The 14,903-nt window shown below is 50.6% G+C and overlaps 2 protein-coding genes across 10 annotated transcripts in view; one reads left to right on the top strand and one right to left on the bottom strand.

The window, feature by feature from the left end:
- The window catches only part of Srrm2 (serine/arginine repetitive matrix 2), a 22,132-nt gene extending 11,707 nt beyond the window's left edge, over positions 1 to 10,425 (top strand). For 3 of the 9 annotated variants that reach the window (XM_017801342.2, XM_017801338.2, XM_017801344.1), the window contains 5 exons: positions 750 to 7,366; positions 8,067 to 8,354; positions 9,431 to 9,544; positions 9,662 to 9,769; positions 9,910 to 10,425. In XM_017801342.2, coding sequence (XP_017656831.1) covers positions 750 to 7,366; positions 8,067 to 8,354; positions 9,431 to 9,544; positions 9,662 to 9,769; positions 9,910 to 9,919 — 7,137 coding nt within the window. In that variant the 3' untranslated portion in view covers positions 9,920 to 10,425. Of the gene's footprint in view, positions 1 to 749; positions 7,367 to 7,575; positions 8,355 to 8,643; positions 9,307 to 9,430; positions 9,545 to 9,661; positions 9,770 to 9,909 lie in introns of those variants that run through there. The other 6 variants (XM_017801340.2, XM_029569877.1, XM_029569875.1 and 3 more) reach the window with 6 other exon arrangements.
- A 118-nt stretch (positions 10,426 to 10,543) lies between these two features.
- Elob (elongin B) lies at positions 10,544 to 14,862 on the bottom strand. The gene is made up of 3 exons (XM_008845620.3): positions 14,691 to 14,862; positions 13,238 to 13,343; positions 10,544 to 10,716 (listed from the first exon to the last, which is right to left on the bottom strand). The coding sequence occupies exons 1-3, from the start codon at positions 14,811 to 14,813 to the stop codon at positions 10,604 to 10,606; spliced, it is 342 nt and encodes a 113-aa protein (XP_008843842.1). The 5' UTR covers positions 14,814 to 14,862; the 3' UTR covers positions 10,544 to 10,603.
- Between the last annotated feature and the right edge of the window lie 41 nt (positions 14,863 to 14,903).

The raw sequence follows: 14,903 nt of genomic DNA, 5'->3' as shown, positions 1-14,903 counted from the left end.
AAAAAAAACCACTTTTGTTCATGCTTCTAACCTAATATAGTTAAGGGTGTAAGGTTATTGCTACCCACTTTAGGAAACTTCTTTCTCTATTTTAAAACTGCCTTTTTGAGGAGTAACACTGTTCCTATGTATTCTCAGCACCCCAGTACTGCCCTTTTGACAAAAAAACAAAACAAAATCCCTTCTTTGTTAAACTTTTTTGTGGTGGTATCAAATATGTTGATAATTATAGTACATTTTTCTTTTTTTTTTTCTTTTTCTTTTTTGGTCTTTTTAGACCAGGCTAGCCTCTGCCTCCCAAGTGCTGGGATTAAAGGCGTGTGCCACCATGCCCAATATTTATTCACTTTTATAGTATATTTTTGTCTTTCCTCTGGACTATTATTTAAGGTAACATTTAATTTTCATAAATTACATTATTACGTGAGTGTACGTATGCACATGTGGAGGTCAGAGGACAACTTAGAGGAGAGGAGTCGGTTATCTCCTGCCGTGTGGGTCCCAGGGATTGAATTCAGGTCATCAGGCTTGGCTGTAAGTGCCTTTACCCACTGAGCCATCTCGCTGGTCCCCCTTTATGCTTTCTGTTACATGATATCTACATATTGAGTGTGGCTATGAGGAGGAAAAGAATCAATTGGTATAAAGAGGTGTGTAAAGAAATTTTTATCAGAAACTATTGGGATTTTAGGGATAATAGCAAAGTTTTGGTGTGTATCTCTATCCCCACTTTTCTCTTTCACTCTTAGAAATCTGCAGCTCATCCTAGTCCCTCTCCGGAAAGGAGCAGCACAGGCCCAGAACCACCTGCTCCCACTCCGCTCCTTGCTGAGCAACATGGCGACTCCCCACAACCCCTCACAACAATCCCATCCTGTCAGGAGCCAGTTATACCCCCATCTGAGGCCTCCCCAACCCGAGGCTGTTCACCTAAATCTCCTGAGAAACCTCCCCAGTCTTCTTCCTCAGAGAGCTGCCCACCGTCCCCCCAGCCTACCAAAGTTTCTCGGCATGCCAGCTCCTCTCCTGAAAGTCCTAAACCCATACTAGCTCCTGGGGCTCGACGAGAGATTTCTTCTTCTCCTACGTCTAAGAATCGCTCACATGGCCGAGCAAAGAGGGATAAATCACATTCTCATACTCCATCACGTAGGACAGGGAGGTCCCGTAGCCCTGCTGCTAAGAGGGGGCGATCTCGGTCTCGATCTCCTACTACCAAGAGAGGTCATTCTAGATCCCGGTCCCCTCAGTGGCGTAGGTCCCGATCTGCACAGAGATGGGGAAAATCTAGAAGCCCCCAGCGGCGTGGCCGGTCTAGGTCTCCACAGCGACCAGGCTGGTCCAGGAGCAGAAATACCCAGAGAAGAGGCAGGTCTAGGTCAGCAAGACGAGGTAGATCACACACTAGATCTCCAGCCACTAGGGGTAGATCTCGTTCTAGAACACCAGCTCGAAGGGGTAGGTCCCGTTCTAGAACACCTGCACGGCGGAGATCACGATCCAGAACACCTGCCAGGCGTAGGTCTCGGTCGAGAACACCAGCCCGGAGGGGCAGATCTCGGTCGAGAACACCTGCTAGACGCAGATCTAGGACCCGATCTCCAGTGCGAAGGAGGTCTCGTAGTAGATCTCCAGCTAGGAGAAGTGGCAGGTCACGCTCTAGAACTCCAGCCAGAAGGGGGAGGTCAAGGTCTAGAACTCCAGCTAGAAGAGGGAGGTCAAGGTCTAGAACACCGGCTAGACGTGGTCGCTCTAGGTCTAGAACACCCGTCAGGAGAGGGAGATCTCGGTCTAGAACACCAGTTAGGCGACGATCCCGCAGTAGAAGTCTAGTTAGACGTGGAAGATCTCACTCGAGAACACCACAAAGAAGAGGGCGATCTGGCTCATCGTCAGAGCGGAAGAATAAATCCAGAACATCTCAAAGGAGGAGCAGATCCAACTCAAGCCCAGAAATGAAAAAATCTTACGTTTCCTCAAGGCGAAGCAGGTCTCTTTCTTCACCAAGATCCAAAGCAAAATCTTGTTTGTCTTTGAGGCGAAGTCTTTCAGGTTCCTCTCCATGCCCTAAACAAAAGTCACCAACACCACCAAGGCGAAGTCGTTCTGGTTCTTCACCACCTAAACAGAAATCTAAAACTCCACCAAGACAGAGTAATTCAAGTTCATCTCCTCACCCTAAAGTAAAATCTGAAACACCACCAAGACAAGGGTCTGTAACAAGTATGCAGGCCAACGAACAATCTACAACACCACAAAGACACAGCCGTTCGGAATCATCACCAGATCCCGAGGTGAAATCTAGGACCCCCTCAAGACATAGCTGCTCTGGGTCTTCTCCTCGATTGAAATCTGGCACACCCCCAAGACAGAGCCCATCTAGGTCGTTATCTCCACAGCCCAAAGTGAAGACAGTATCACCAAGACAAAGAAGCCATTCTGGCTCCTCTTCTCCAAGTCCTGGTAGAATGATATCAAGAACACCTTCAAGACGTAGCAGATCAGCAACTCCATGCTCCAAGGTTGAATCTAGATTGTTGCCAAGACACAGCAGAAGTTCTAGATCCTCCTCACCAGACACTAAAGTGGAACCTGGAACACCACCTAGACAAAGTCAGTCAGGGTCTGCATCACCATACCCCAAAGTAAATCTCCAGACTTCTCCAGGAAAAAGTCTTTCTGGATCAAAGTCACCATGTCCCCAGGAGATGTCTAAGGATTCACCAGCAGAAAGCTCTGAATCCTCTCTCTGTCTAGGAGTAATACCTAGTGCATCACCAGGGGAGACCTGTTTTGGCTCCTCATCTCTGCTACAGAAAGGACAATCTCAAATTTCTCCAGACCCCAGATCTCCTTCAAGTCCAGAAGACAGAACAAGTCCAGAAGTCCAGAGACAGACTCACTTGGAATCTCCATCTCTGCAGAGCACATCTCAAGCATCTTCTAAGGGTGGCCTATCAAGGTCTTCATCTCCAGTCACTGAGCTGGCACCCAAATCACCAAGAAGACAAGACAGTGAATTGTCAATAGATACAATGCTGAAATCAGGAATGACTCCTGAGCAGAGCAAGTCTAAACCTGACTCTTCTTTATATCCTTCAGTAGACACTAAATGTCTTTTGTTACAGAGCAAATTGGAGCCTTCTGAATCAAAAGAGAAAATGGGTTTACCTCAAGAGGATCAAACATCATCATCTAGATCAAGAGACAAATTTAGTCCTATGCATGATAGACCTGAGTCTTCAGTGCTAAAAGACACACCTAGAGCACCATTAAAGGAAAGAAGTGGAACTGGCTCACCTCCAGACACAAGAGAACAAAATAGTTCACTACCTAAGTCAAGCCAAGATGAAGAATTAATGGAAGCAGAGAAATCTGAACAACCTTCAAACCAAATTCTGCCCAATTTATCTCAAGAACTTAAAGAAAAGGCTGAAAGTATCTTTGAGTCATCTCCTGAAATAGAAGAAAAGCCTTCTGTACTGTCTGTTCTTGATCAAAGCCAGTCAGAGCCTTCAAAAGCAGTAGAAATCCCTGCAGTGGCTTCATGTTGGGGCGGGCCACATATTTCTCCAGAACATAAAGAACTGTCTCATTCTTCCCCTCAGGAGACTAGCTTTGAATCATCTTTGGAAATTAGAAACTCAGGCCCTGTCACAGAATCAAATACTGATTTTTCTCCTGAGGTTAAAGAAGATTTGAATGGACCTTTCTTAAGTCAAATGGACACTGACCCATCTCTAGATGTGAAAGAACAGTCAGCAAGATCCTCTAGGCGCAGCAGTTCTGAGTTATCCCCAGAAGTAGTGGAAAAGGCAGGAGGAATATTTTCAAGTCAGAGTGTGTCTTCACCTGTACTTGAGGCTGTACCCAGAACATCTTCAAGGGAAAGAAGTAGTTCTGCATCTTCTCCTGAACTGAAAGATGGTTTACCCAGAACTCCATCAAGAAGAAGTCGGTCTGGGTCTTCTCCAGGACTTAGAGATGGATCTGGGACTCCTTCTAGGCATAGTCCTTCTGGGTCCTCTCCTGGGATGAAAGATGTACCTAGAACCCCATCCAGGGGGCGAAGTGAATGTGACTCTTCCCCTGAACCGAAACCATTGCCTCAGACTCCCAGAGCACAGAGTCGTTCTCCATCATCCCCAGAGCTTAACAACAAATGTCTCACCCCTCAGAGAGAGAGAAGTGGATCTGAGTCATCAGTTGAACAGAAAACTGTGTGTAGGACACCTCTTGGGCAAAGAAGCCGTTCTGGGTCTTCCCAAGAGCTTGATGGGAAACCCAGTGCATCCCCTCAGGAAAGAAGTGAGTCAGATTCTTCTCCAGATTCTAAAGCTAAGACTCGAACCCCCCTTAGGCAGAGGAGTCACTCTGGATCATCTCCAGAGATTGATAGCAAATCTCGGCCTTCTCCCCGGTCTGGATCATCTCCTGAAGTGAAAGATAAGCCAAGAGTACTGCCAAGGGCTCAGAGTGGTACTGATTCTTCTCCTGAACCCAAAGTACCTGCCCCTCGGGCCCTACCCAGACGAAGCAGATCGGGTTCATCAAGCAAAGGTAGAGGCCCTTCTCCTGAAGGAAGCAGTAGTTCTGAGTCCTCTCCAGAGCACCCACCCAAATCCAGAACTGCTCGAAGAGGCTCCAGGTCTTCAGTGGAGCCAAAGACCAAGTCTCGAACGCCACCTCGGCGTCGCAGCTCTCGATCATCTCCTGAACTAACCAGGAAGGCCAGAGTATCCCGAAGAAGTCGATCTGCTTCCTCATCACCAGAAACCCACTCCAGAACTCCACCAAGACGGCGAAGAAGTCCCTCAGTGTCCTCTCCAGAACCAACTGAAAAGTCAAGGTCTTCACGACGGCGACGCTCAGCTTCATCTCCTCGTACCAAGACAACCTCAAGGAGAGGCCGATCTCCTTCACCAAAACCTCGTGGACTCCAGCGGTCCCGTTCCCGCTCACGCAGGGAGAAAACAAGAACAACCCGTCGCAGAGATAGGTCTGGATCTTCTCAATCAGCATCCCGAAGAAGACAGAGGAGTCGGTCTAGGTCTCGGGTCACTCGTAGGCGGAGAGGTGGCTCTGGTTACCATTCAAGGTCACCTGCCAGACAGGAGAGTTCCCGAACCTCCTCTAGACGACGAAGAGGCCGTTCTCGCACGCCCTTGACTAGTCGGAAACGTTCTCGATCACGGACATCTCCAGCCCCATGGAAACGTTCTCGATCTCGAGCCTCACCAGCCACTCATCGACGATCCAGATCCAGAACACCCCTGATCAGCCGACGTAGGTCCAGGTCTCGAACCTCACCAGTGAGTCGGAGACGGTCAAGGTCTAGGACGTCAGTAAATCGGCGAAGATCTCGATCAAGAGCATCCCCAGTGAGTCGCAGAAGATCCAGGTCCAGAACACCACCAGTAACTCGCCGTCGTTCAAGGTCCAGAACACCAACAACGCGCCGTCGCTCCCGTTCTAGAACTCCTCCAGTGACTCGCAGGAGGTCCAGATCTAGGACTCCACCAGTAACCAGAAGGCGATCTCGAAGCAGAACTTCTATCACTCGGAGAAGATCAAGATCCAGAACATCCCCAGTAACTCGGAGGAGATCACGATCTCGCACTTCTCCAGTCACTCGAAGACGGTCCCGTTCAAGAACTTCTCCAGTGACACGCCGCCGCTCAAGGTCCAGAACTCCTCCAGCTATTCGGAGGCGCTCTAGATCCCGAACACCAATGTTGCCACGCAAGCGCTCTCGAAGTCGATCACCACTTGCCATTCGTCGCCGTTCAAGATCTCGTACCCCTCGAGCAGCTCGAGGAGGTAAACGGTCCTTAACAAGATCTCCCCCAGCCATCCGTAGGCGTTCTGCATCTGGAAGTAGCTCTGATCGTTCGCGTTCTGCTAGTCCTCCAGCAACAAGGAATCATTCTGGTTCTCGGACACCTCCTGTAGCACTAAGTAGCTCTAGAATGAGCTGCTTCAGTCGTCCTAGCATGTCACCGACTCCTCTTGACCGATGTAGATCACCTGGAATGCTTGAACCCCTTGGTAGTGCTAGAACACCCATGTCTGTCCTACAGCAAGGTGGTGGCTCAATGATGGATGGTCCAGGTTCCCGGATTCCTGATCATCCAAGAACATCTGTGCCAGAAAATCATGCACAGTCTCGAATTGCACTTGCCCTGACAGCCATCAGTCTGGGCACTGCCCGTCCACCTCCATCCATGTCTGCTGCTGGCCTTGCTGCAAGGATGTCCCAGGTTCCAGCTCCTGTGCCTCTCATGAGCCTTAGAACAGCCCCAGCCGCCAACCTTGCCAGTAGGATTCCTGCCGCATCTGCAGCTGCCATGAACCTTGCCAGTGCCAGGACACCTGCCATTCCAACAGCAGTGAACTTGGCTGACTCAAGAGCACCAGCTGCAGCAGCAGCCATGAACTTAGCCACCCCCAGAACAGCAGTGGCTCCTTCAGCTGTGAACCTTGCTGACCCTCGAACCCCCACAGCCACAGCTGTGAACCTAGCAGGAGCCAGAACACCAGCTGCACTGGCAGCTTTGAGTCTCTCAGGCTCTGGAACACCCCCAACTGCTGCAAATTATCCCTCCAGCTCTAGAACACCACAGGCTCCGGCCCCTGCAAACTTGGTAGGGCCTCGATCTGCACATGGCACAGCTCCTGTGAACATTGCCAGCTCTAGAACCCCTTCAGCCTTGGCCCCTGCAAGTCTGTCCAGTGGCAGGATGACTCCAGCATTGTCTGGTGCAAACCTTACCAGTCCTAGGGTGCCCCTTTCTGCATATGAGCGTGTCAGTGGCAGAAGCTCACCTTCATTGCTTGAGCGAGCCAGGTCCAGAACACCACCATCTGCCCCAAGCCAATCTAGAATGACCTCCGAGCGGGCTCTTTCCCCTGCCTCAAGAATGGTCCAGGCTCCTCCTCCACAATCTCTTCTCCCTCCAGCACAGGATCGGCCTAGGTCTCCTGTGCCACCTGCTTTTTCAGACCAATCTCGTTCTTCAATTGCCCAGACCACTCCTGTAGCAGTGTCTCAGTCCCTTTCCTCCGGGACTATGGCAAAGTCCACATCCTCTGCTAGTGACCACAATGGCATGCTTCTTGGCCCTGCCCTTGGGGTGTCCCATTCTGAAGGTGGGGAGCCACCAGACGCAACTGGGGCCCAGCAGCCTTCTGCATTGGCTGCCCTGCAACCAGCAAAGGAACGTCGGAGTTCTTCCTCCTCTTCATCATCATCTAGCTCCTCCTCCTCCTCCTCCTCATCATCATCATCGTCCTCTTCTTCTGGCTCCAGTTCTAGTGATTCTGAGGGCTCCAGCCTTCCTGCTCAACCTGAGGTTGCACTAAAAAGGTGAGGGAACTTTAAGTAATCTTCGGTGGAAAGGATTATGGGTGGGAGAGTGGGGAGGGAGAAAATCTTGGCTCAGATACTTGGGGGACCTTCACCTTCAAGCGGGAGAACAGAATGCTGGGATGGGGGCTTTGTGGGGAGGGATGGGACAGATAAGTCTCCAAAGGTTAATTCTCCAGAGGATAATGATAAGTTTTCCATCTCTACAGAGGACAGAACTAGAGGAAATGGACTTAATTTTACAGCAGGAGGGATGGCAGTTAGACCTCAAGAGGAACTCCCTGGGCTGGAAGGATCTTCAGAGGTCATCCCATCCCTCTCCCTGCCTCCAGGCAGGACGGCCCCTCCCCAGCCAACCTGCACTCACAGAAGCCTCCCTAAGCTGTGGCTCTCCAAGGAAGGAGACAACCCAGCTTCAGCTTCCACATCTGAGTCCAGGGGCCTTTTTCCTCCATCAGGGACATTCTTGAGGTTTAACCTTGATCCCTTGTGCTGGGGCCCCCAGCCTGTTGCTTGTGTTAGCAGAGGTTGGGTCAGCTCTGGCCACTGCTCCAGAGAAGTACTACTCACTGGTTTGCCTTTATATGTTCCCAGGGCCTTTCTCAGGCACCCCTCCCCCACTGCCATTCCTCCAGGCCAAGGAAGGTAGGGTTGGGGCTGGGGCATCTTGTCTCTTTGTGACACTGCTTTTCTCTCACAGGGTTCCCAGCCCCATTCCAGCCCCAAAGGAGGCTGTTCGAGAGGGACGTCCTCAAGAGCCAGCCCCAGCCAAACGGAAGAGGCGTTCTAGCAGTTCCAGTTCCAGCTCCTCTTCCTCCTCTTCCTCCTCTTCCTCCTCCTCCTCCTCTTCCTCCTCCTCCTCCTCTTCCTCTTCCTCCTCTTCCTCTTCCTCCTCATCTTCCTCCTCCTCCCCCTCCCCTACTAAGCCAGGCCTTCAGGCCTTGCCCAAACCTGCAAGCCCCAAGAAGCCACCCCCTGGCGAGCGGAGGTGAGTGCTGCCTTGCCTGTGGTGGAAAAGGGGTGGGGGTGACTCTTGCAGAAAAGGGACCCTGGGTGAGGTTCCTCGTGTGGACGTCTGTGTCTGGTTGTATTGGAGGAGTCCGGCACTCCTCTCCCATCCTCCCACAGTGCTGTGTTCTGGTCAAGGGCTGCACTTATCCAAGTGGGGGCCCAAACCAGAACTGGGAAGTCATAGGATTCTTCCTCCCTCTCCCCTCCCCGGACATGCAGCCTGGTCCCAGAGATTCTAGCTCTAAGTCTCCCCATTGCTGCTGCAGGGCTCTGGTCTGGCCACCGTCATCTTCTCCCGACTCTGTCCACAGTCTCCTCCCTGTCTCCCTGCCTCCACGCCATTCTCTTCCACACGTAGCCAGAGGGATCTTTCTAAAACGCACATCTGGTTACTTCCCTTCACTCCACAAATCCTTCTGCGACGCCCTGTGGCCTGCAGGATAAAGTGCCACCTCTGCGGGAATGGCGTGTGAGGCTCTTCACCAGCTGCCCTTGCCCGCCCTGTGCTCCTCCTGCCCGCCCCCACACATACCCTGTGTTCCGGCCATACCCAGCGCCTTGCAGTCTAAGGAGAGCCCCATGCCTTTGGACATGCTGTTCCTTCTGCCTGGGATTTCCTTGTCTGCCTGGTGAACTCGTTCTGCAGGACTCCACTCAAACAGCACCTTCGAGAAGACTGCCCTGCCCTTTCCCTGCCCAGGTCCCCATGCCTTGCTCTGGGTCCCCAGGCCTATGTACATCTATCCCTGCTGGGATGTTTCCCACATAGGAGGCATGTATGCCTCCCTTGTTGGCCTCCTCCACTACCAAACCAAGCTCCTCCAAGGGCAGGGACTCTTTTTCTTTGCGTCCCCCGCTGCACCCTGTGCCATGCCCACTGGGGGCACTCGGTGGATGGTGTGCGGGCGGATGGGTGAGTGCGGACAAAGGTGGGTCTGAGGCTGGCCCTGTGTGGTGTGAGGTTTGGTGGTCAGGACCTGGGCGGGTGGTCCTGAGTGCTCGCTGGTGGGTTTGGAAGGGTGCGGTGCTATAGAGGCCTACTCTGTTCCCTAGGTCTCGAAGCCCTCGAAAGCCAATAGACTCTCTTCGGGATTCTCGGTCCCTCAGTTACTCTCCTGTGGAGCGTTGCCAGCCCTCGCCCCAACCTTTACCAAGGGATCAACAGAGGTAGGGACCATAGCAGTTAACTAGCAGTATGTAGCTCTTCTGACCATCTCTGACATATGAGGAAAGAAAATTGAGGCTTATTAGGTGTCCTCAGACTTGATTTTTATCTTGTGTTAGCAGCGAGCGGGTTGCATGGAGAGGCCAGCGTGGGGACAGCCATTCTCCAGGGCACAAGCGCAGGAAGGAGACACCTAGTCCTCGTCCCAATCGGCACCGCTCCTCCAGGTGTGTCTCTTTTGGAAGTCTGGCCTCAGAGCTGGTACTGCCAGGTGGTGGGAGAAGGGACATTTGTGAAAGAACACAGAAAACTGAACTTGAGGGCTTGGTGGCACTTCGACATCGATCAGTTCATTCTTCTGTTGCAGGTCTCCATAAATTCTACCATACTCATGCTCTGGAGGCACAAGGAGTCTTCATTTCTCCAGAAGAGTCATGGGAGGGGGTTTTTGTCTGCCCTCTTGAACTTCAGCATCTTGTGAGGGGGAGGGGGGATTTCCCTCTCCCTTTTATTTTTCCCGTTTTGTTCCTGTGAAATGTTAATCTTTGTGAGTTTTTTCTGGTTCATGTGTTTTGGGGGGTTTGGGGTGGGAGGGAGCATGAGAGTTTGGGGAGAGGGTGGGATACAGTTCAGGACATCAGGCCTGGAGTCAGAAAGGCCTAGGGAGCTGTGGTCCGGTCCCCTAGTTCTTGGGGGTGAATAAGACTTGGTTGGTCATGTGTTCTTGGGAGGGGAAAGAGTTGAAGTTGGTTGGCCCTACTTCACCCCCCCATGAGGTTGTGGCCCCCTCCCCCCAACTTTTCATGTTTCTTAGAGGCATTTTGGTTTTTTTAAAATCTGTACAGCAAGAGCAACTTTTCTGTCAAATAAAAAATGAAACGCAGTGATTGTGTGATAAGACTGCTAGAGAAGCTTTTAATAACCTGGTTTTGAATTTGTGTGTAAGGGTGTTTGGACAGCACATCCTGGGAAGGGAACGGATAAGAGAAAGAGGCAGCAGCCCAGCAGACACCCAAATCTTTTTATTGGGGGGAATGGGTCACAGGTTGGGCCCAGAGCCCTCACTGCACAGCTTGTTCATTGGCACTGCCTCCAGAGTCCTGTGGCTTCATCACATCTGGAAGCTCCGGAGGGCTGGAGAAGGGCTCGATGCGCAGGGCTTCAAAGGCATCATCTGTGGGAAGGGACCAGAGCTGGAGAAGGTGCCCCACTTTTCCTGCACTTGTAACCTTTAGCGGGGGTGGGGGTGGGGTATAGGGGAGAGCTCACACAGGCACCTTTCACAAAGCTTCACAATGACTTCACCTTGGCTGTGCGCCTGACTTTGTGGCAAATTAACCAGCAAACCTGCCCATTTTCACCTTCACCAAATAGCCAGTGACAGGAAAACCCAAAACTATTTCCTATTCCCTCTGCTTAAAACTTAAATCATACCCCATAAAGTCAATCCTCTGGCCTGTATGCATGCCCCGCACATGCACAAGATTTTAATCTCCAGTCCTTGCCCTTCAAACTTCAAAGCCACAGCATTCCAATAGAGTCAATCTCTCAACAGCCTGGGTGCTGCCTTGGGAACAGATGGGATATAACCACTGGCTGTAATTGCTGTTTTTAAGGCCAGGTCTTATGTACCCTAGGTTGGCCACATAGTCTTTTACATGTGAAGCTAGAGACTGGACCCAGGGCTTCATACATACTAGGCAATCACTTATCTGACTGTCCCCAGCCCTATTTTTTTTTTTTGATTGGCAGTTTACCCCACTTAAATAGCTCTTAATTCCCATTGTTGACAAAAAGGAATGGCACCTCACATATTGCATCTACCTAGGAAAACCATCTGGGTCAGTTTCCAACTAATGAGGTACCCATGTGTGTTTGGAGACCCTGTTGGTTGTCATAACTGGGAATGGGGGTTAGGAAACTTGATGTGTTTTCATCTAGTCTTCAAGAGAGATGGGAGTCCTCTTGTGGACCCAAGTTTGATTCCCAGCACCTACACAATGGCTAATTCCAGTTAACTCCAGTTCCAAGGGAATCGAACACCCTTCTGGGCACTGCATGACGCGGGTACGCTTACATGCAGGCAATACACTCAAAATTACTCAATGACATTTAAAGTATCTCCCTAAGAGTAGGAGAAGGTACATCACCCAATCTAGGCAACTCAATGCTGACTCTTGTAGCTGCTCCCAGGAAGTGCTTTTTTGCAACTTTCGATGGTAAAAGCAACCATCCCACTGCCTGTTACACAGATTCCATATTCCACAGGGACAGTAGGGCCTGGGGTCCAGTTACAACCATATCCAATGCCACACTATCACAGAAAAACAAGTCACATCCCTTGATTTGGTTTTCAAACCTGCAAAATAGGGCTATCAACATCTTCCAGAGTAATGTGAATACCTAGAGTACTTCTCAGGGAACACTACCTTGACTTGGCTTAGGAAGCAGATCAGATGTGCTTTCAGCCTTCAAAAAGGGAACCCACTTGAGGCCTGGCTTGTACAATGTCTTCACCAACCCTGCATGTGCCTCTGTGTCACCTCACAGGCAGCTATCTTACACAGCACAAATACGGCCACTGGTCCTATCACATTGCTGTGGAGGTGGGAATTTATTTCATGAGGATTAAGTGTATCTCCAACTATACTCTTCCCTTCTCAGCCCTTGCTATTCCTATCTTGATATGTACATGCCGTCAGCCATCCACCGACCCTGGATCTACAGCAGTGGGAAAAAGCTCTATAGCCTTTTAAGTTTTTGGTTTTTTTTTTTAATTTTTATTTTATGTGTACGAGTGTATTGCCTGCATGTATGTGAGTGCACCTGTGTTGTGCAATGCTGTGGAGGTCAGAAGAGGGCTTCAGATTCCCCTGGAACTGGAGTTAAGGACAGTCCTCTGTAAGAGCAGTCAGTACTCTTAACCTCTAGGCCATCTCTCCAGCCCCTACCTTTTAGGTTCTAAAGAATAAAAATGTAAAATCTACCATCCATTTTTCTTAAGTGAAAGGAAATAAACCACTCCCTCCACGACGGTTCTAAAGCTTTGGCAAGTATGGAGTAGGATGGATGAGACAGTTATCTCTGAACCTGGTTCCTGAACTAATGTCCAGGAAGTGAACCCACTTCCTCAGGCATACTTTACTTATCCTTAAAAATGGCACAATTCAATTGTCAAAGATGCTGGGGGATGAAAAGATTCTTTGCACAAATACGGCATCCAGCTCCACCAAGAGCCTGTAGCCTTCCTCTCAGTTTGTCTTGGGACAATGTCAGTGCTAACCTCCCAGGACAATTGAAAGGATTAGCTGGAACGAGAACTCAGTAAATCCTCTGTAATGTGAGCTGGTACCGGGACTAGGAATCTTTAAATTACCTCTGAATAATTTTTCCTTTGTGAGCAATTTCTTTTTTTTTCTTTTTTTTTTTTTTTTTTTTTTTTTTGAGACAGGGTCTCCTTGTAGCCCCAGCTGACCAGGCTGGCCTTGAACTGTCAGATTGGCCTGCCTCTGCAGGGATCAAAGGTGTGTGCCACCACACCCCCCTCAGCACTTTTTTTTTTTTTTTTTTTTTTAATGGGGAAACACTACTTGTGAACTAGAAAGTCATTCTCTGAAAGTTTGGAACACTGTGCTACAGGCTCCCTTAAGATCCTCTTCTCTGGTTATCAGATTGCCAGCTACCATCTACCTTACCTGCTCGGAAGGCCAGGCCCACTGTCGCTGGGGCCTGTGGCCGTGCTGTCTGACTGGTGAAGCCACACTCGCCCAGAGTTTTTCCGTCATCAAGGAGCTGGTCGTCCTGAGGAAAGAAGCAGGGTCTGGGGAGAAGTCCGAGAGGGGCAAGTCCCAAAGACCTTTGGCCAGCAACTATGACAAGACATCCCCAAGTAAAATACACATTTCAAAACTAAAGCCACAAATTTCCAAATCAGGGCTGGAGATGGCTTAGCAGTTAAGAGCTTCTGCAGAGGACCTGGGTTCTTAGCACCTATGTGGGTTGCCTCACAATTCCAGCTCCAGGGTTCTGATGCCTTTGGCCTGTACTCACATACACATACACATACTCACACACATATTAAAAATAAAAAAATTCAAATCACAAGGATGGGCACTGAACTCCAACAAATGACCTTGAACTTCTGATCTTCCTGCTTCCACCTACCAAATGGTAGGTGCTGCAGCTCTAACCCCAGGGCTTCACATGCTATGTTAGCTATGATCAGCCCCTTGGTCAAGCTTTCTGATATCAAAAACTTCAATCTTAAAACAGGAATTGCAAGCCAGACACGGTGGGACCATCCCAGCACTAGGGAGGCAGAGGCAGGTGGATGATCTCTGAGTTTAAGGCCAGCCTGGTCTACATAGTTGAATTCCAGGCCAGTCAGGGCTACCAGAGACACTGGAAAAAAGGGGGAAGGGGGAAATCTGCTGGAATTCTCAACTCACAGGGCAGCCAGAAAGTTTCAATGACCTAGAGGAGCACAGGAAGCACTAAAAACAGTATGTGGCTCCTGGGATGGTAGAAGGGTCTTTCCAAGGGAAGCCCCAGTAGGTATCAGAGAGAAAAACCCTTCAGAAATAGAAAGCCAGGCTTTGACCTGGAACAAAAGGTCAGCTCCTGTTGCCAGCTAGAATTAGATCAATGCACTTAAGTGACTGACATCATGATTCTGGGAAACCTGAATCAGGTCTGTTACATGAGATTCCCCCAATGAGGACCCCAACTCCGCAGCCAGGCTTACTGAAAACAGCAGTTGTTTTGTATGGTGAAAAGATGTGTGCCTGCATGGAAAAGGTTCGTGAACAGCAGGCAACAGACACTGGATAGGTGAAGCACACTGGGGGTCTTGACTATCTTCACAATTCATCGAGCTCTACTCCACCCTCAGGCAGCGTGATGCAAGTGGGTCCCCAGCAGGCTGAGGATTAGGCAGTTCAAAGCCTGGCTCTGCCAACCACCTTCTGCTGCATAAGACACTGAGCAGAACCTCAGTTTCCCCAACCGTAGAGCAAGGCCGCTCCATAGGGCGGGGCGGTCCGCCAGACACCCGATGCCTCGAGCCCCACCACGCGATCTGAGACCCCTTGCCCGGCGTCCTGCTTCGCCCCCACGCGCTCAACTGCCGCGCCCGCCCGCTCGCCATACCTTGTACAGCCGCTGCTCGTCGGGCGGCCGCTTGAGGATGCCCTCGACTATGCGCTTCAGTTCGAACACGGTGCTCGATTCCTTGGCGTCCGTGAAGATGGTAGTCTTATGGCGCCGGATCATAAGAAACACGTCCTAGGGACCGCGGGCCAGCGTCAACGCCAGCCCGCGGCCCCAGGTTCGGCCCCGCCGCCCCCGGCGCCCCCGGCCCCG

This window comes from Nannospalax galili, unplaced genomic scaffold (assembly GCF_000622305.1).
Source record: "Nannospalax galili isolate Female #2095 unplaced genomic scaffold, S.galili_v1.0 scaffold471, whole genome shotgun sequence".
NCBI lineage: Eukaryota > Metazoa > Chordata > Mammalia > Rodentia > Spalacidae > Nannospalax > Nannospalax galili.
This window is presented reverse-complemented; position numbering and strand designations above follow the sequence as displayed.

Coding starts and splice junctions, on each gene's coding strand:
- Elob (XM_008845620.3), bottom strand. CDS start 14,813: ATGATCCGGCGCCATAAGACTACCATCTTCACGGACGCCAAGGAATCG. Junction 13,344..14,690: donor ACGAGCAGCGGCTGTACAAG/GTATGGCGAGCG, acceptor TTCTTTCCTCAG/GACGACCAGCTCCTTGATGA. Junction 10,717..13,237: donor GGGCCTGGCCTTCCGAGCAG/GTAAGGTAGATG, acceptor CCCTTCCCACAG/ATGATGCCTTTGAAGCCCTG.